The sequence below is a fragment of the Rutidosis leptorrhynchoides genome, chromosome 11 (genome assembly GCF_046630445.1).
Source record: "Rutidosis leptorrhynchoides isolate AG116_Rl617_1_P2 chromosome 11, CSIRO_AGI_Rlap_v1, whole genome shotgun sequence".
Lineage (NCBI taxonomy): Eukaryota > Viridiplantae > Streptophyta > Magnoliopsida > Asterales > Asteraceae > Rutidosis > Rutidosis leptorrhynchoides.
Genome location: NC_092343.1, coordinates 404,155,712 through 404,177,308, shown reverse-complemented (window position 1 = coordinate 404,177,308; position 21,597 = coordinate 404,155,712). Strand labels below are relative to the sequence as shown.

Genomic DNA, 21,597 nt, shown 5'->3' with positions numbered 1-21,597 from the left:
CTAACGATGTTTTATTATCGGAACGTGCTAATCTGTTGCAGGAATTAGCGTCTATTAACAGAAGCGAAGACATGGATATTGTGCAAAAAGCAAGGATTAAATGGGATGCAGAAGGTGACGAGAACTCCAAGTTTTTTCATAGTATTTTGAGGCATCGCCGCAACAAACAAATGATTCAGGGTATCTCGGTTAACGGGTCGTGGCTCACCGATCCAGTATCTATTAAAAGGGAATTTTTCAAGTTTTATGAAGCTAAGTTTGATGGTGATTCTTTAGTGTGGAACCCTCCTAAGTTGAATCCCGAGGTTATTATCTCACATGAAGAATCTGCTTCTTTAGAATGTGATGTGAGTGTTCAAGAAATTCGAGATGCGGTTTGGGATTGTGGAAGCAATAAAGCTCCAGGGCCGGACGGGTTTAATTTCTTGTTCATTAAAAAATTTTGGGACATTCTGCATGTTGATCTATGTGCCACGGTGCAGAAAGCTTTCAGAGATAAACGAATGCCACCTGGGTCTTTATCAGCTTTTATTACATTGATTCCGAAAGTAAATAACCCGTCTTTTATTAAAGATTACAGGCCTATATCGTTAGGCCTATATCGTTGATAGGAGTGATATATAAAATCGTCTCCAAAATTCTTGCTAATCGATTAGTGAAGGTGATTGATAAAATCATTAGTAAGGAACAGTCGGCGTTTATCTCCGGGAGACAGATTTTAGATGGTCCTATGATTTTGAACGAAGTTATGGAGTGGTACAAGAAGAAAAAACAGAAATTGTTGATTTTTAAAGTTGATTTTGAAAAAGCATATGATTCAGTTAATTGGAATTTCTTGGATTTTATGCTTGCTAAGCTGGGGTTCGGTTTTAGGTGGAGAGCTTGGATTAAAATGTGTTTATTCTCGGCTCGTACTTCAATTTTAATTAATGGTAGCCCTACTGATGAGTTTCCCATAAAACGTGATCTCCGACAAGGAGACCCGCTGAGCTCGTTTTTATTTTTAATCGTCATGGAGGGATTACATTTGTTAATGAAAGAGAATGTATTGGCGGGTCGATTCAGTGGCGCTAACATCGGCAATCCCCCGTTTAATGTTTCGCACCTATTTTATGCAGACGATGCGATCTTTGTATCGAATTGGAGTGCTTCAAATCTTAATAATTTGCTGCAGATTCTTGAAGAATTCTATGGTCATTCGGGTTTGCGTATTAATGTAGCAAAATCTCGAATTTTTGGAATTGAAACATCAGGTGCAAAGATCGACTCAATGGTACGTATTTCTGGTTGTTCTAAAGGAACCTTTCCATTTGTATACTTGGGTTTGCCTGTAGGTGGAAACATGAAAAGAATAGCTAATTGGGACGATCTTATATCTAAGTACACGAAAAAGTTGTCATCATGGAAGGCGAATTTATTGTCATTTGGTGGGCGTTTGACTCTCATTAAAGCGGTGCTTGGTAGTCTTGGCATTTATTATTTCTCCATTTATAAATGCCCGGAAACTGTAGTTGATAAAATTGAGAGTCTCTGAGCTAGATTTTTTTGGGGTTGTTCCGGTAATGACACAAAGCTTCACTGGATAAAATGGGAACAAGTTCTAGCATCCCGAGAATGTGGCGGTTTAGATATTGGAAGTCTACGCGCATTCAATAACGCTCTTTTACTCAAATGGATATGGCGCTTTTGTACTATCCAAGATTCGATGTGGGCTATGGTCATTAGAGCTGTGTATGGCTCAGATGGGGGTATTTACAACACTGTTAAGAGTAGTGGAAATAGCTCGTGGCTTTCGGTTGTTAATTGTTTTCAAAAGGCGAGAGCGAGTAACATGATTCCACAAAACTCTCTAAGGGTAAAGATCGGTGATGGTCGCTCAGTTAAATTCTGGACGGACAATTGGTTAGGTGATGGGACTCTAAAGTCAAAATACTCCCGTTTGTTTCATTTAGCTGTCGATAAAGAGTGTAGCGTAGCTGAGATGATGCAAAACGGTACATGGGTTTGGAATTGGTCACGAGACATTGGGCCAAGAAATGAAGCCCATCTGAATGAGTTATCGACCCATATAGGCGACATGGTTCTTTCCGATTCGCGTGACACTTGGGAATGGTCTATTGGTATCGATGGTGATTTTCAGGTTAACTCAACACGCTCATACATCGACGAGGAAACTCTGCCGAACTCAGAGCTGATCACGAGATGGTCAAAGTTTATTCCTCGAAAAGTCAATGTTTTTATTTGGAGAATAGCTTGGGATTGGCTTCCGACTAGGCTAAATCTTTCAAAACGAGGTTTGGAGATCGAGAGGATAGGGTGCATTACATGCAGCTACTGGGTTGAATCTGTTGATTATCTATTTTTTTCGTGTCCTATCGCTCTAGCTTTATGGAGCAAGATTAAGGTTTGGATTGATTTGCAATTCCCTACGTTTAATTCTTGGTCTGATTGTATGGAGTGGTTCGATCTTTTGACAATCCCGTCAAAGTCGAAAGATATTATTTTCGTCATCATCACGAATATGCTATGGCATATTTGGAGGTTCCGGAACGACGTGCTTTTCGCCAATAATGCGATGAGGAGGAGTTTTTTATTCGATTCAATCAAGCTGGAATCTTTTATTTGGTGTCGTAGTAAGAGTTCATTTAATTTTCGTTGGGAAAATTGGCTCATGAAGCCTTTGTAATTTGTATATTGTTTTTGTTTTCCGCTCCTCTCTAGCTCCTTGCTAGGGTGAAGTAGGTTGGTTTTTAATAAAATTTTAGTTGTTCCAAAAAAAAAGATTGGTGTTGATCTCGAATTGTTTCATTCAAGATCAGTTGTGGTTAAAATGAGTCTTAAAATGAGTCTCGAATTGCACAAGAATCATGTTGCTTTGAAAATTTGCAGTGATATGGTCTTGATCAATTATCAACCATAATACTTTTACTTCCTAATGAAGAATCTGAGTACCATGTTTATCATGAAAAAGTGGTTGATACAACAAATTTAAATCAAAATTACATGGATATGAAATTACGAAGTACAAGATCGCCCGATAAGCGTTAAAGTACATGGTAAATAGACAAATAGTAATGTAACTCCTGGAAGAACAAGGTAACGAGGTAATCAACTATTCACTTGAGAAATCATGGAATGGTTGGTTTTCTAGAGCTTATTTCTAATATATTTTTGATGCTGAAAATAATAATAATAATCTAGATGAAAGGTATAGGCTTTTCTTTTCTTAACAGATTATGCGAATTCAATGCGATTAACAGAAATATATAGTTGGATATTTAATTAGGTTGATAAAATTAGACTCTGACCAACATCAACGTTGTTTAGTTTACACTTTCAAAACCTTGTAACTATAATGACAGATCAATCATTGGACCGACTCCAAATAAAAGTTTGCAATACATTTCTCAACTAGTTAAGTTTTAGCACATTAGAACACGTAACTACAAATAAACGGGTTAATTTTTCCACCTTCATGGTATCGGAGAAGCCGCATATCTTCATTCATGTACGCAGCATAACCACATTATTCCATGATCCCTGACCCTTTGTTGGCCACATGAAGAACTCGAAACTACAATTAAATGAACAAAAAAGTTACAAATTTAAGCTTAATATGTAACATCCCTTATAAGTAACTTTGAGTCCCTTATAAGGTAACTTCCGTCTTTACTAGACACAGCACGTTTTAGGCCTACAAGCACAGCAGATCTCATTAATAATCTGCAGTTAAGCGTGCTCGAGCGGGAGTAGTACTAGGATGGGTGACCTCCTGGGAAATCCTCGTGTGGTCACCAAGAAAAAACCATGCACCTACGGGCAAAGCGGACAATATTGTTGTCAGTAAGGAGGGATGTTACATAATAATTATTCATTTTACTACCAACAGAGCCTCTAAAACACATTACATGTTGCAAATCAACTGTTCCAAACACAAAAGATACAGAGATTTTATGACGTTCATCATAATAATCTCCAAATATAACAACTAACAATAATGACAATAATAGAACCTAATGCCTTCATTTCCTAAGGTCAACGATAAAGTCAACCTTCAAATTAACAACATTTGTGTTTCCTTGTGAATAACTTGCACAAACTTTTTCTCCTAATTCTCAAAAACTATGATTAGTAGACTTTATCTCCTAATTCACATATTGTTAAAAGTCAACAACAAATAATAACAATGGTGTACTACTCCAAAACAAAAACACCATCCTCTTGTTTTCCCTTGTTTGACTTATCTTGACCATCAGAAGATCAATCTTCCATTGCCACATCAGCATTGGTAGTCCCATTTGCTGGCCTGGCGTCATGCTGAGGTGGACTTGCAGTTGCCACATCACCATTGTTCTTCACATTTTCATTTGCAGGGGTTAGAATTTTGGTTACTTCTTGATGTATCGTTTCAAGCGGTTGAAGATTCTTTTTAAACTTAAAACCCGCGGGTTTGTTGGCTAAATATGCCTCAACCGAATCAAGCGCGTTTTCTTCTACTACCTTGCACATCTGAAAGATGTAACAATTAAAACATTATAAAACCCTTCAATAATATAACGATCCAACAAATTTAAGATTATTTGGCAAAAGTGAATAGTTACCTCGTTATAAAGACGGGCTGTTGCCAAACGATCTGTTTTATCGTCACACGCAGCCGCTGATATTTCTTCAGGAGCTATTCATATATACATACAAACACATAAATATAATCAAATAAAGACAAAATAGCATATTGTCTTGAATGATTATAGTCAAACACTTACAGAGAATGTCGATTTTAGGCAGTTGACCAATCATTTGCGAAGATGTTTCGTTATGATTTGTTGTTATTTTGTCTACAACTTTTTCTTCAGTCTCCATATCATCGTTTCGAATTTCACTAGGTTTCTCGTCACCCTGTTATCACGTTTAACATAAAAACCATATGAGCAACCAACAAAATAGAAAATCAGTATACTTGGTAAATGTGACCATATGGGCGGGGCAGGTGGGTTGGCATTTGACAGCGGGTCAAAATGGAAGGTTTACCCAAAAAACATTTTGTTAAGATAATTTATAAAATAAGCATTCATAGAGAATGTTCAATGAAACTATATTATTTTATAAAAATATATCTATTCATCGAAAGGATGTAAGAGATTTAATGCACAAAAATGTGAGTCGTTTGCTTATGAGACAAACAAATAAAAAGCATACACGTTGCATAAAAAGGCTTCAAATATATTATATTGCATAAAACAAAACAAATATTTAAAAAAGTAAAACGTTTAAGAACCGACTTACAAAGAATATTTTTTGATATTCGGCATTAAGTCCTTTTTCAAGGAGAATGACGCGTTTCTTGACGAATTCAACCACTCTTCTTTGCATCTCTCTGAACTGATACAACGCATTATTTGATGCCGCGGTATCTAACGGTTGCGTACCGCCCGAATTCGCCGTTTGACCATCAAGACCGCCGCTCGTTGCGGCAGTAAAATTTACACCGGGGAGATTCAACTCTTGACAAATGACGTCTTGAACCCTCAACTCCTTATCATCAACAATAGCTTGCCATCTTCCATAACCATGCCTATATATACAAGAAAAATTAACAAAAAAAAAAAAAAAAAAAAAAAAAAAAAAAAAAAAATTAATTGAAAAAAAACCATTTTTTTCTATTACCAAATGTAATTTAGTTTATTGGTTTTATTATTACTAGTTTTAATTTAATACACGACTTCACGGAATAATTAATATTAATTAATTAATTATTTATTTATTAAAAATAAAAAGTAGTTTTTATTTGAATTATCAAATCAATGGTTGAAATTCAAGATAATGGGTGAACTTCATATCATATGTATAAATAAATTAATCAATGGTTTAAATGAAAGACAATTATGACATCATCATCATCATCATCATCCAAATCAATGGCTAAAATTCGAAGTTATAAACTCATCTAAAGGTTGAAATTCAATCTTTTGAAAAAATATGACTTAGTAATGACTTTCTTTTATAAGAAGATTATTATTTTTCAAAATGGTTCCATATAAAAATTAATATATATTATTATATGTAAATAAATGAAAAGGTTAAATTACTTTAAGACAGCACGGAGTAAGGTCCGATCATGCTCGTCCTTCCAGAATTTTAAACCTCGCAGTCCCGGATACCGATGTACGATGTCATCGGTGAAAAGGGGTGCAGATGAACTATTTGAAGAACACTTCACCTGTGGTATAAATTAAGGCTCAGAACAAATATGATAATAGAAAAACAACAAATATGATAATAGAAAAACAACAAATATGATAATAGAAAAGTAGACAACAAAAAAAAAACACATTAAAAAACATAAATTCATATAATTTACGTTACTCGAAGGCTGGGACTTACTTTATCTCTTATGAGAAGCAAGACTGCAATCCTGACAAGTACGTCTTCTATTCTTAGCCCTTCTTTCGGAACACCGTCTGCATTAAAGATTGAAGATAAATTATAAAAAACGAATCAGTTTTATAAAGTATAAAAAAAGAATAAGTATAGTTTTATGATAAAAATAAAATCCAAATTTATGCTTGTAAGCATAAAAGTCACCTGAAAAAGTCGTTGCATCTGTAATATCTTCAGATATGTGTGACATGAAAAGAGCTCCATAACTGCATAATATGTCAATTATAAACCAAAAAAAACAATTTCAAAATCTCACTCAATAAAGAAAAACCTGAGCAAAAATATAAAGCTTTCAATTATAATTTTTCAGATTTCAGATCAGAATAAATTATTTGAGATTTGAATGTCTCAAAGTATATTACTAGCAAGATACGATGTGCATAACTTTAAGCCACAATAAAAACAACTTTAAAACCCATTAAAACAGTCAAAAGTCAAATAACGAAATTTTAGTAGATATAAAGAGATTAGATGAATTTTGAGTAAATTTTGAGTCTGAGTTAATTCTCACGCTTTAATTTCTTCATAACTCTTCTGCTTCAAACGTGAAGTAAATTCGACCCAATCGAAGTCTCCAGCCCCAAATCTGCAACACAACATACATAGTGGAGTACCATCACAAAAGGTGTAAATACGTCATATATCATTAAATTATATCTTTTAATATCTGTCATTTTATCATTTATCAGAACAAAACAATACTACCTCATCAAGATCTGAACAAATTGAGCCCGTTGACTTTGATTAAATCCGAGGACTCTGAAGTTTTTCCCTTCACCTTCCATAAGAGGATGTAGTTCAGCATTGTCAACTGTTAAACGAAGAATCAAAAGAACCAATCATCAAATGTTCTTGACCAAGTTGACTGTTAACGGGTCAAAGTCGGGTCAAAGTAGGTCAAAGTCAAAGATGGGTCAAAATGTGTACCACGTGTTTTCTTCTTGTTGGACTTTCTCACGGGCGCTGTTCCACCTGAATTTTCACCATCAGATAACTCGGCTTCATAATTATCATCAGCATCAGAACTTACATCTTCCAAGCCTGCAAGATCATCGTCTTCAACAGACATCATCTGTTCATTAAAAAAAACAATTATCAAAATTTATCAGTAGATAACTTAATCATCCTGGATTATTTGAAAAAAAAAAAAAAAAAAAAAAAAAAAAAAAAACAACTTATGAAAGTTAATTAAAAAAAACAATTATCAACATTTATTAATATAATAACTCAATCATCCAGGATTAATTGGAAAAAAAAACCTTTATGAAAGTTCATTAAAAAACAATTATCAATATTTATCAATAAAATCACTCAATCATCCTGGATTATTTGAAAGAAAAAAAAATAATTATCTTTATGAAAGTTCATTAAAAAACAATTATTAACATTTATCAATAAAATAACTCAATCATCCTGTGGATTATTTGAAAAAACAAAAAATCTTCATGAAAAATAAAATCAACTTGGTTTAATAAGTTATGTTATTTAATTTAATTAGATAGCATAAATGAACAAAAAAAAAACACTATATTATGAAAAAATTCAACTTGGTTTGATAAGTTATTCAATTAAATAGCATAAATGAAATAAAGAACTATATCTTATGAAAAAAAATTGACCTGTTTACGACTTCTTTTTCCTTTACCCATAGAATTAAACTCTTCAACTTTTTGTTCTTCATATCTATCTTTTAACAGCTCTTCCCAATAACTCGATCTTTCTGGATTATTTGCTCCACTTTTGTTCTCTGATAAAGGCTCCATATCATCTTCTGCTTCATCGATGTACTCAAAATTTGCAACCTAATGATAAACAAGACAAATGAATCATAAAGTTACAATCTTTAATCAATTAATGTCAAATTATGATGGAAACAAGAAAAACCTTAAAAGCTTTCAAAAAACCGTCTTCTTCTGCTTCATCCATTGTAGTATTTTCTTCTTCAGTATAATCACGATTAAGCAATCTATCAAAGTTTCAACAAATTAAAAGATTAAAACTAAAAATGAAGAAACAATGAAAAGTATATTAGACCAATAAAACCATTAAATTTTACCTATCAATTGCGACATCATCATAATGAATTTGTCTTGATTTCGTTGCCTCATCGTTCTCATCGGCAAATAATTCCTTCGAGCCATATCTGATGATGTCATCAAGCTCTTCCTACATTGCAAAATGTTCATCCTAAAATGTGTACTGACAAAATCTTATCTTTTTTTATCAAAGCAAAATATGTGAAATTTAAAATGGTGTGTTGTACCTGGTTTATGTTTTGATTTTTGAGCTTGCCAACAACCAAATGCTCTAACACCATCTTCTTCTTGGTCAACTCCATCATCCTTTCTTCAATTGTTCCTCTTGTTATCAGCCTGAATATCATCACCTGAAAACGATGGATTAAAAAAAATAAATAAATAAAAATAAAAAATAAATAAATACACACTATGGGGGGTGTTTAGGTTTAGCACTTTTAAGGGTTTTTTAGCTTTATTTGAGGTAAAAAAAAGAAAAAAGAAAAAAAAAACAAGTTTTGTAGCTTAAAATCTTTTGGCTTTTTAACTTAGTTTAGGTGAAAAGGCCAATTTTATGAAGCTGGAGAAGAAAACTTTTAAAGATGAGCTAATTAAGCATATAATAAGCTAAAAAGCTATAAAGCTATAAAGCTATAAAGCTTAAGCTCAATCTCATTAGCTAAGCCAGCGCCCCTAAAGGTGGCACTTTCAACCCATTCATATATGAACAGGTTTATTTAAGTTGTGGTTAATCTTCAATGGGTCAAATGGGCCAGATAAAAAAATAACCTAGCGAAAGAAGGAACGGGCCAAACAGATTGACTTAAGTTGTGGTTAATCTTCGATGAGTCAAATGAACCAGCTACTAAAAAGTGGACATGTCAAATGGGTCAAACAAAAAGCACACTAGTTTAAGAGAGAAAAAGCCAAACAAAAAATTGTTCTCGTATAGACATAACCAATGCAATAACTACAACAACAACAACAATACCCAATTCCACTAAAGTGGAGTATGGGGAAGGTTAGATGTAGGCAGTCCTTTCCTCTACCCTAAAGTAAAAGGGAAGTCATTCTTCTACCCAGGATACCTATCGGTCCCCAGGTAGAGGAAGTCGTCCCTCCCTATTCTGTAGAGCAGAGAGGCTGCTTCCTAGGGACCTCCGACCAGAAAGAACCATGAAATCCGATATGTGAAGTAAAAATATACAAGTAAAGTTGGCAAAATAGAAGCTTTACCATGAATAATGTATACTCCAATACGATATATATAGGTAAATAAAGCATATAACAATATTGAGTAATATAACATATAATTAAAATATGTGTGTGTCAAATATGCAAGTATAACAAGTCATGTAAGTACAATAAGTATACGTAAACATGTTGGTAAGAAGCATGTAGGTATAATATGCAGTATAAAATAGATGGTATACTATGTAGGCATAGACAAATAAGTATGATATGTTAGCATAAAAACATGTGATATGTAAGTACGTATAAATTAATTGCTATATAATGTAATACAAACATGTAACCATATAGTGCAATAAAGCATGTGAATATGCTACAATAAGTATAGATATATTATATATCCATAAAACATGTCCAACCAATACGTAAAGTCCCACAAAAAAAAAAAAAAAAAAAAAAAAAAAAAAAAAAAAAAAAAACACCAATGCAATAACTATTGTACAATATTAACAAAGAAAATGTTTATGTTTTGGGTCAACCGACCCGTACCATTTCAGCGTGTACTAAAATTGACCCATGTTAAAAATTACCTTATTTTTCTGACCTAAACGATGAGCTCTAGCCATAGCTTGTAAATCAGCATGTGGGTTCCAATCACTATCATAAATAACAACCGTGTCTGCAGTCGCAAGGTTTATACCAAGACCACCGGCTCTAGTCGATAACAAAAAGCAAAACCTAGAAGAATTAGGCGCGTTGAATCTATCGATTCGAACTTGTCTTTCTCCACCACTAACTTTTCCATCTATACGTTCATAAAGCCATTTCTGAAGACAACTTAAAAAAGTCAGAAAAAAGTCAACATAAAAAATTCAAAGTTGTTTATAGTTGGTACCTTGTTATTGCAATAATCTTCAAGCAAATCTAACATGTGCTGAAACTGTGTGTATATTAAAACTCTATGGCCTTGTTCTTTTAGTCTCACCATCATTTTGTCTAATAACTGCAATTTACCAGACGTTTCACATAGTTGTCTGCATAACAATAAATTAGTCCAACTTATAAACTGTTTTTTATCACCAAAAACAAAAATTAAATCTAAATTAGGTAATATATAATAATTAAATATATATATATAATACTTGTAGAACTCATTGGTGTCTTCGGGTTCAACTCCTTCTAGCATGAATGGGTGACAACAGAGCTTACGCAATTCCATAACCACATTAATAAGAGAAATCTGAAAATAGAAAAATAAACATTGAATGTTAATTTTAGTTAGAATTAAAAGTAAAAAAATAAATTCACTATTAAAAATTATGAATTTACCTGAGCACCTCCACGTCTAGTTAATAACTGATAATTACGAGTTAAAATTGCCTTGTAGTATTCTTTTTGCTTGCTACTTAATTCTACACGTAAAATTAGCTCCTTTTTAGGTGGTAGCTTCTTCATTACATCTTTTTTCAGTCCTGCAAATTTTTATAACCGAAAGTAAAAAAAATAATATTATTTTTACGTTTAATTCAAATCAGAAAAACATGCAAAAGTCTCATTTTCGTTCCAAAAAAATCATGCAAACGTTTTCGAGATGTTTACTTCTTAGAAGATGAGGGGCCAACATCTTATGGAGCCTTGAAACCTGCTCTTCTTGATTAATATCTTTAAACTCTTCCTGAAACTCCTCTAAACTTGCAAACTGCAATTTTTTTGTATTTGAATTAGCACAAAAAACCTCTTATATACAGCCATATTCAATGTATAATTGAACATTAAAATTGTTTCAAAATGATGTGAACATTTGGTGTAACATCATTCAACACACCAAATTTTTGTTAAAGAAATTGTGTGTAAATAACTAACTTAGGAAACATTTAACTCATGAGAAAACTCTAGTGACAGAACAGCATTGTTTAACCTTTTTTTTTATTTATCAATCTATGCTTATTATTGGTATTAGTAGTCATGTTATGTAATTAAAAAAAAGTTGCAAATTTAAAGTATAATTGGAGAAGCTTTAATCTTGCAAACAATCGGTGCTAAAAGGTTGAAGTAAAACTTAACCTTCCCAGCATCAAGAAAGTGCATAAGCATGAACAGCTCATCCAGATTGTTCTAGAAGAAATTATTAACAATATATGACAATATTAAAACCAAGCATAACATACTGAAATTTTATTTATAAAACAGCCTTAAAAAGAATGAATGATGATAAAATAAAACAAACCTGAAGGGGTGTTCCAGTCAATAACGTACGGTGTCTGGTGTCGAACTGCTTCAATGCAGAAAACAACTTTGAATCCTTATTCTTAAGGCGATGGCCTTCATCCACTATCTACAATTTTTATATAAGAAAAGAGAGTAAATAAACAGGCAGATATTATACCTGGCATCAAGACCCATACTTCAAAAAATGGGTCCATTGGGTCATTCATTTGGGTCCAACGGGTCTCGAGAAAACAAAGGGAATGGGTCCAATATGAATCCATCTTTACTCCATTAATATATTGAAAGGTCCATCTAGACCCATTGAAACCCATTTCCAACCCATTTCACAATGAAAAAATAAAAGAACTTTAAAAAAAACAAAAACTTAAAAATCAAAAAATAAAGAAAATAAAAAATATATCATCCTAAAATTTTATAAAAAAATGGGTCCCGACCCAACCCGTTTAGACCCGACCCGTTTGAAAATCGAGACCCGTTCGACCCATGACCCGTTTTGACCCAAACCGTTTGAGTCTCGACCCAACCCAGCCCGTTTGCCAGGCATAATGCAGATGATCTTAGCATTGAGTAATAAAAGTCAAATACGTACCATGGTCTCCCAACTTATTGCCTTCAATGACCCGTTATCTATGTTGATCATTTCATAAGATGTCAATAACACGTCGAATTTAATCCTATCTTGCTTACTTTCACCCGACTTTTTCTTCTTGTCCTTTTTTTGAGACCTTGGGAAATAAAATTCATATTCTTTTATGACATTACGAGCAGCAAGGGTTCCAACATACATAACCTACAAATGGGATCTTATTAAACCAAATATATAATGACATAACATAATAACATAACTAATTGTTTAAAAAAATTAAAAGATTGTGTGACTTACGACATTCATATGAGGTGCCCATGTGGCGAATTCACGCTCCCAGTTCCGCAACGTAGAAAGCGGTGCTACTACTAAATGTGGGGACACATTTTCTTCATACAAAGAAGCTAAAAAGGCAATACTTTGTATTGTTTTTCCTGAAATTTTTAAATGATAATTAATTATTGAATTTAATGTAAAAAGATCAGATTTTGAAGACAAATATATACATACATACCAAGACCCATCTCGTCTGCAAGTATCACGTGTGTTTGTTTAGACCATGAAAACCGTAAAAAGTTTAATCCTTCAAGCTGATATGGATGGAGCACACCTACGATTACACCATAAACACTTACCAAAAATTTTAAAAAAATAATAATAATTTGAAATAGTAACAACAGAATTACAAAATTAGTAAATTTTGTATACCTCCGGGAAGAAATTCAGGGCTTTTTTCAAATTGCTGAAATTCTTTGGACTTCTTTTTCGGGTCAACGGCATCACGAGCGTTAATTTTTTGTTTCTTTAATTTGCGATGTTTAGACTGAAGCCTATTAAAATTCTCGATTTGTTGTTGAAATGATGAGATATCTGACTCCGATTCCCAATAACATTCATCATAGTTAAGACCTACCCATTTTACCAAATATTCCTTTTCCTCATCGTCTTGCCTAATTCATCAAAATTCATACATTTTTAGACGAAGCGTTAAATAAACAAGATTCTTAAATATTAATAAATATATATGATACCTGCAAGCAAGAACACGATCAACCATTGTATATTCAGGCCTGATTGCAACAAAATCATCTTCTAAGCTATTTCCTACAGGCATATGCTTGCGAAAATTGTTAACTCTTGTCCTTAAACGAGGCAGTTCTTTGTAAGATTTTATAAACTCCTTTTCAGGCACCCTAAAATACAGGACGATTTTATAAAATGTAAAAACGTCCTAGTTAAATTTAGTTTTTTTAAAGAAACCTTAATAAACATGTAAAGTTTAACAAGATATACCATGTGCAGTGGAGATACGATAGTCCTTTCCATTTAACAAGATATTGTTTTACAAAATTCTGCTTCGAACCAACCTTAGATGCATCACTATCATCGGCAACCGTGGGCCGCATTTCACAGTCCAAAATCTTTTCTATATCATTCAGAGGATTAACCTACATATACAATACATTAACATAATGAAAAATATAGTACTGAAATGTGAAACACAAACTGTTTATATTTAGTGATATTATTCAATACATACACATTTTGGACACCTCCATGTAGTAGGAAAAGGAGCTTTCAGATGTGGTACTAAGCACTTCGGGTGGTATTCGTATGTGCATGTTTCACAAACGAGTAGATTCCCAGATTCACCACACTCGTTACATGAATCTTCGTTCTAAAAATGACAACACCACATACATATACACAATTATTATCTACATATATATACATACATGCAAGTGTAATAAGTATGAGACGTGTGTGATCTGAACTAAAGAAAATTACCGAATCATCTCTGACAATCTTTTCATATGTTCTCTTGGATTTATCGTGCAACAGATCTGAGTCATCGTCAGATTCATCAAGACTATAACGTGGCTTTGAATCTGATCTAACACGCAGTCTCTCGACTAAACTACTCATCCTGTTGAGATTCAGATCATATTTTCACAATAAATAATCTGTAGAACATAAAAAATGTACGCCAAAAATATGTGTTTCTGAAAAAGGACAAACAGGCAACTAATACCAAATACTCCACCATAAAATGACTGCCCTCAAAGTGTAAAAGGAAAACCCATGACGATTGAAGCCTTTTAAGGTAACCCTAGTTAAAGAAATACAAACCAAATTCTTCTGTATAAGTAAAACTTTACAAAGATACGAACTTTACCTACATTACCTGTAATACTAGTCATTAGGTCACAATATCTTTAATAACAAATTATACCTAAAGTTATATATAGAATTAAAAATTAAAAGATTCCTATGACTAGAAAAATCAAATTGATACCCTAATATGCTAAACTTTGCATTTCTTATGAAAAGTTTTTTGTTTTAAAGCTATCAAATTTATACACAGTTACAAATTCATGAAACAAAAAGTCACTAGGGACCCCAAATGTACAAATAAAATCACGTCTACTATGATTCTCTATACACAACAAACAATTATATATTACTAATTCATGTAATTAGAACAAATGTAGCTAGCTCAACATCTACATTACAAAACCCTAGAAGCAAATAAAATGGGAATCCTTAAATGCATGCAACTTTGAATAATAATAAACATGTCTGAATTTTTCAAGTAAACCTTACCTGAAATTACACCGATCTTGTAAATTTAGGGTTTCAGTTCACAGAACCAAAATTCCGCTATAATTTCACAACCGCGGGAAAATTGGGTGTTAGGGTTTCACTAAATCTGAAATTGATTGGCGAAATAGCGTGCGTGTGTCGGTATGTATGTGAAAAATTATAATTATGGTACACAATAAGCATATAAATGGGGGAGTGATAGACGAGATAAATAGGTACAGAATTTGACCTGACAATGACCAGATTCTGTGTTTGAATCCCACTTAGTTAACGGACTAAAGGGAATGGATGAATTTGGGGAAAACCTTAACGAAAAATAAAGTTACTGTTATTGCTACTGCCGGTCGACGGATACGGATCCTTTATACCCGCAATTTGTCTATAAGATATTTTTTACTCGTTGGAACCCGTTACCCACCCGCGAGTAAAAGGGTTTCGCTAAAGCCCGTAACTTGAAGATACCCGCAACGCGCGAGTAAACATGTGGGTAATAAAAATAAACAACTTAGTTAATGAAAATGAAATAGACAAAAAAAAATTAGTTTTGTTAATTATGAATCTTATCTACAATGTAAAATAACCTGAAAACTAAGAAATTGAATTTAGATACATATCGTGTCTAAATTCAATTCTAATTCCGCCGGAATTTCATTGGATTCGGTGAGCCAAACAGAGTATAAGTATCTTACTAATTATATATAAAGTTATATATATTTAATATTTAATCATAATTTTATTACGAGTAAACTTACTTTAAAAGTTAGTAATTGTATGTTTAAACTCGCGGTAAATCATAAAAAAAAAATCATGGATTAGCGGATCGGGTTTTACCCGCGACGGGTAGTATATGGCCACGCTTCGTCGGCAGGTATAATGTTCTACTTGTACACGTGCTCGCGGGTAAGATATAATGATTTTGACCACTCATCGCGGATCGGGTATCCGCGGTTCACGAGTCTTTTCTCGGACATTGCAATATCTAGTTACTTATTGATGCCTCTTTTTCTTTACACTTGTGTTCTACGGACTTACGGAGTAGTAATTTTAGTTTTGTACTAGTGTACATAGCTAATTTCGCTCATTTAATAATTTTATCTATAAACCCTTATTAACTAGTAGAATCTCATATTTATCCACTTAAATATAGAAATAACGTATTCGCCCATTTTAAACACTTATCCTACAAATTCACATATATATTCACTTAAAATAAGTCCATTTTTAACCCTTAAATTGATCAAATATATTCATTCAATCAATTCTAATATAAAATAAAACCTAAGTAGGTTGTATATGGCGATGATTTTTTTTTGAAAGGCAAGTATTATTAAACCAAACCAAAGGATTACAAAGATCACAAATGGGTTTGCAAAGTTAGCAAACCAAAAACACGAAGCTAATACACGAAAGTTACATTATGCTAAGCTATGTTATGCTAAGGTAGACACTAGGATCATTTATCCAAGTTAGCCAATCTAGTTTCTGCCTTTTCGATCATTTGGAAATCCACTCGAAAGCCTTGACTTGAATTTCGTTCAACGCGACCGGAGGATTCCAACTTTTGTCCCAAAAAACCTTCTCGTTTCTATTTTTTCAAATTAGATATGCGCATACCCATTCGACCGCTTGCCAAAATTTGGAACCATAAGCCGTTGAAAAGGAAGGACTGTTACCACGCAAGAGTTCATTGATACTAAGGTTTGACATATTACCAAAACCCCACCAAGAGAAACCTCGGTCCCAAACATCCATCGCACTTTTACAAAAGATTAGGGAGTGATCCATGGTTTCTAGATCATCGTCACATAGCGGACATCTAACACTATGCAAATCTATACCCCTCTTGTCAAGCTCAGTCCGGACCGGCAATCGTTTTTGAGATGCCCTCCAAACGAAAATTTCGATCTTTTTTGGTACCAAATTGTTCTGCATCGTTTCATTGTTGTTTATTGTTTCTTCAAGTAATTGATTATCAATAAGGAGGGATAAAGATCGAACAGTGAAGATACCGTTATGAGACAACGACCAAGAGCATGTGTCCCTCCCCATGTTGTTGAATTCGAAAGCTGCAACAAGACTAGAGAGATTATCCAGCTCGTTACGCGTTCTGCCATTCTGATCCAATCACCTCAAAGAACAGCATCTCCTAGTCACTGATTTCGACTTTGTTAGTGATGCTGACATGCTTCGATTTTTCCAGCCGGTAGAGACGTGAGAAAACTGCACTCAGCTTGTACCCGTGTAACCAAATAGTGTCCCGGAATGATTTATTTGAATTGCTGCTCATTAATGGAAGATCTTCATCAATCAATAGATTTTCAAGTAGAGCTTTTATGCGATAACCTATCAGCTATACGTCTAGCAGAGAATCCAGTCTTTCATGCAAGAACAAAATATATAGAAGTGCACTATCATTATGTTCGCGAGAAGGTCCTTGAAGGGAAAATCGAGATGGTGCCTACAAAGATAGATGAACAAGTTGCAGATATATTCACCAAGAGTTTAAGTAAACCAAAGTTTGCAAAATTCAGAAAAGCACTTGAAATGGTCTGCAAGTCATCGTTGGAAGAAAATTTGCATTGAGGGGGAGTGTTAAAATACAATGCAAATTTAGAATAATATGAAATTTGTAAATGTGTATGAAAAATATCTAGATATTAATATGTAAAAGAAAAATATCTAGATATTAATATGTAAAAGAAATATCTAGATATTTATATGTAGAAAATTCATCTAGATATTTATATGTAGAAAATTCTAGATATTTATATATCCATGGAAATATCTAGTGTGTAGAAATTTCTATGTAGCAGTATAAATAAGGGTGATGAGTTCATTTGTGTAAGTTGTGAAGTAGAGAAGAAGTGAAGTTGTGAAGAACTAAGAAAAGTGTGAGTGAGTGAAAGAAAGCTTATAAGTATATAAGAGAAATATAGTGTTGTAAGTAAGTAATATTGTAATTGTATTTTGTATTAATAAAAGTGTTCTTTGTTAAGTTTCCCGGTTAAGCCTTAATTTGTGTTTAAGTTCTTTGTGCACTTGTGTTATTTTATTATATGGTTGGCTCTGCCACCTAAGTGATATATGGTCGGTTATACCGCCTGAACGATATATGGTCGACGTTATCGCCTAAGTATTATTGTGCACTAAGGATTCATAAAATTAAAGGCTAACTAACGTCAAAGTGTTGGTGTAGTGAGTATAGTATAATCTAGGTCCTCTATAGTGGGTGTGTTAGGCTCGTCAAATCCTTCAACACGGATAGTTACAAGTGAGTTACCTTTGAAAATGTTCTGTTTTTCATGTATTAAGGTGATTTATTTCCATAAATGATAAGATTTGAAGGAGGATTCTATTCCATTCTACACATACAAGTTACAAAAAAAGAAATGTGACTAGATCATTCTCACTTCTTCTCTCATCATTATTGGAGACTCGGAAAAAAGACAAACAACACCACCACTCTCATGACTCATCTCCACCAAACCTCTCTCTTTACCACCCTCGATGATAACTATCTCGATGGGTTAACACGGCCACCCGAAGTGTAAAGAGGCGGTTCCCCTCACAAATTGCACTCAAGTCAAAACTGGCTTGATCAATCATCAAATTGACATGTTACAACCTTTATAATAAACGTTACAATTTTTAGAAGAATATAATGACTTCACCATAAACTTGTGACGACCCGGAAATTTCCGATCAAATTTAAAACTTAATCTTTATACTATATCGATATGATAAGCAAAGTCTGTAATGATGAAGTCTCAAAAACTTTGAACTGTGTTCCTGTATACATTTGACCTTCGACTGTTCCCGACAATTCACGAACAATTAATTGTAAATAAATATGTATATATAAATAATAGTTCAAAATATAATGTGAAGTATTATATGATGTAGTTATAAAAATAAAATTAATAAAATAAAAATAGGATATTATAATAATTTTTATTGTTACCATCATTAACACAATTAAATATTATTATCATTATTGTTATTACTAGGTATTATGATCATTAATATGATTACGATTATTATTATTATTATTATTTGGAAAATAATACAAATTATTATTATTTTCATTAACATGAGTATTATTGTATTAGCATCATTTTTATTATTATTAGTATTATTATTATTATTAACATAAGTATCATTATTAACAATATCATTTTTATTATTAGTATTATCATTATTAATAAAGTTATTATTATTATTATTATTATTATTATTATTATTATTATTATTATTATTATTATTAGTAACTCATTATTTTCAAAACTATCATTTTAACAAATAAATATTTTGTATATAAAAATATACTTATTACATATACCATAATTATATTATATTACATGTACATTATATATTAAACCTAATAACATTGTTTACAAAAGTATTTACATATAATACTACATTAAATAAGTAATATACATAAACTAGTTTAATTATTATTACATGTTAATTATATGTGTTAATATATATACTTGATATAGGTTCGTGAATCCGAGAACAACCCTGCATTGTTCTGTATCGTTGTATGCATATTTTTACTACAAAATATCGTATTGTGAGTTTCATTTGCTCCCTTTTTAAATGCTTTTGCAATATATATTTTTGGGACTGAGAATACATGCGCTGCTTTATAAATGTTTGACGAAATAGACACAAGTACTTAAAACTACATTCTATGGCTGGATTATTAAACCGAATATGCCCCTTTTTAGTCTGGTAATCAAAGAATTAGGGAACAGACACTCTAATTGACGTGAATCCTAAAGATAGATCTATTGGGCCCAACAAGCCCCATCCAAAGTACCGGATGCTTTAGTACTTCGAATTTATCATGTCCGAAGGGAGTCCCGGGATGATGGGGATATTCTATATGTGTGACGCCCCGTACAAAACCATCGTATACGATTCGTCAACAACATGATCTTCACACGGTCAAACACTATATGCTGTTTGAAAACCAGTTTGCATTCATAAATTATAGCGTTTTACAAAAGATAACGTGCATCCAACGAATAGGAGCATAAACATAAGTATTTGACCCTAATGTCGTTACAAAGCCATTGTTTGAAATTAACATAAACTACGAATGCAACAGAAAAGTTCCATGAATGAGACATCTCTAGTAATGCAGCGGATAACTAATACAGCAGGTCCTTAACAGCAAGACAGCAAATCTAACAGCGGAAGCAAGAAACCTCTAGGCACCTGAGAAATACACGCTTAAAAGTCAACACGAATGTTGGTGAGCTATAGTTTAAGTTGTAACAGTAACGTAAGGTAGGCCACGAGATTTCAGTATAACAAAACAGTATGAAAAGTATATGTATAACCGTGGGCACCCAGTAACTAGACTTAACATTTATAACCCCCTGAAAGTACACTTAGAGAGTGCATATGTTCACGAAGTATTAAACACCCGTTAAATGCTAGCGCGACTAGCCCAAGTGGGGATGTCAAACCCTATGGATCCATATCTAAGATTCGCGTTCACCGGTTCAAAAACCAATGACTAAACGTTACCGTGCTAAAGGGGAATGTTTATGCCGTTGTATAACCCACACACATATAAAGTTTAAGTACTCGTGCCTAGTATGTAAAACATAAAAAGTGCATGTATTCTCAGTCCCAAAATAGTTAAAGTAAAAAAGAGATGCTATAACTCACAGTGATAAAAGCGGTAAAGTCGGTAATGAAAGTACGCAAGTAGTAAGTCGGTCTGAAAGGTCGTCAACCTAAATCAAGGGTTACTAGGTCAGTAGGTTGTCTTTATAAATTCTAATAGTGCATAAAATAAGTTTAAGTGTTATCATCATCATCGTTCATCATCATAAAAGCTAAGTAAGTTTGACAAGAATAGAGATCGGAACAATAGGCTGACTTCGGTCAGTTGCTACGACCTTTATACAAAACGAAAAGACGTGTAATCAGTGGCTATGGCTCCGTATATGAGTCCCCTAACCGCTGACAAATTTTCAGAACCTAACTCGTGTTCGTTTGACCGTGGCGACGGTTTAAGTTCGAGTAGGTCCGAATTTTCAGCACAACGTTACAAAGGAGTATTGACTTTCGGAAGGCCATAGATCCTAAACTGTAACTCGGATTAAGACGAGGCCTAAACGGAAAATCATCTACTCGAACCGAACTAACTGAAAATCAACTTTACAGTAGCCCAGGTTGTAACAACCCTGGATTTTTCAACATTTATTTATTAATAATTATTATTATTAATACGTGTGATTAAACGAATGTATGTTATTACATTTACTTGTTGCCATGAATGCCCGTACTTGACTTTTAATTGCCCGGAACGTCTTTGTGACACACGAAACTTTACGAATAATATTTTAGATATTATTTGCATTCATGATTAATTTTATTAATCATTTTAATTAACTAAAGTTACTAGTTAATTACTTGGGCTTTAATTGGACTTATTTATTAATTACTTAAACTTGGGCCTTATTTAATGTTAATGGACTCTTGAATGTGGACTTATAAGCCCACCCTACATCTTAA

At 33.1% G+C, this 21,597-nt stretch overlaps 1 protein-coding gene across 1 annotated transcript; it reads right to left on the bottom strand.

Moving 5' to 3' along the window:
- Positions 1-3,998: 3,998 nt before the first annotated feature.
- On the bottom strand, positions 3,999-15,330 carry LOC139876595 (CHD3-type chromatin-remodeling factor PICKLE-like). Its single transcript, XM_071863936.1, has 30 exons — positions 15,064-15,330; positions 14,248-14,386; positions 14,000-14,137; positions 13,753-13,907; positions 13,491-13,652; positions 13,168-13,409; positions 12,974-13,069; positions 12,757-12,893; positions 12,463-12,663; positions 11,872-11,979; positions 11,709-11,759; positions 11,244-11,343; positions 10,974-11,116; positions 10,787-10,884; positions 10,540-10,678; positions 10,235-10,471; positions 8,702-8,824; positions 8,495-8,604; positions 8,323-8,404; positions 8,058-8,240; positions 7,366-7,510; positions 7,144-7,249; positions 6,950-7,024; positions 6,583-6,644; positions 6,382-6,458; positions 6,087-6,217; positions 5,284-5,572; positions 4,764-4,896; positions 4,602-4,675; positions 3,999-4,509 (listed from the first exon to the last, which is right to left on the bottom strand). Exons 2-30 carry the CDS (start codon positions 14,383-14,385, stop codon positions 4,261-4,263), a joined length of 3,984 nt encoding a protein of 1,327 aa, XP_071720037.1. The 5' UTR covers position 14,386; positions 15,064-15,330; the 3' UTR covers positions 3,999-4,260.
- Positions 15,331-21,597: the final 6,267 nt, after the last annotated feature.

Excerpts from the sequence above, each read along its gene's own strand:
- LOC139876595 (XM_071863936.1), bottom strand. The coding sequence starts at position 14,385 with ATGAGTAGTTTAGTCGAGAGACTGCGTGTTAGATCAGATTCAAAGCCA. Across the intron at positions 13,653-13,752 it reads TCGTATCTCCACTGCACATG|GGTGCCTGAAAAGGAGTTTA; the intron begins GTATATCTTGTT and ends CCTGTATTTTAG. Across the intron at positions 13,410-13,490 it reads GATCGTGTTCTTGCTTGCAG|GCAAGACGATGAGGAAAAGG; the intron begins GTATCATATATA and ends TTGATGAATTAG.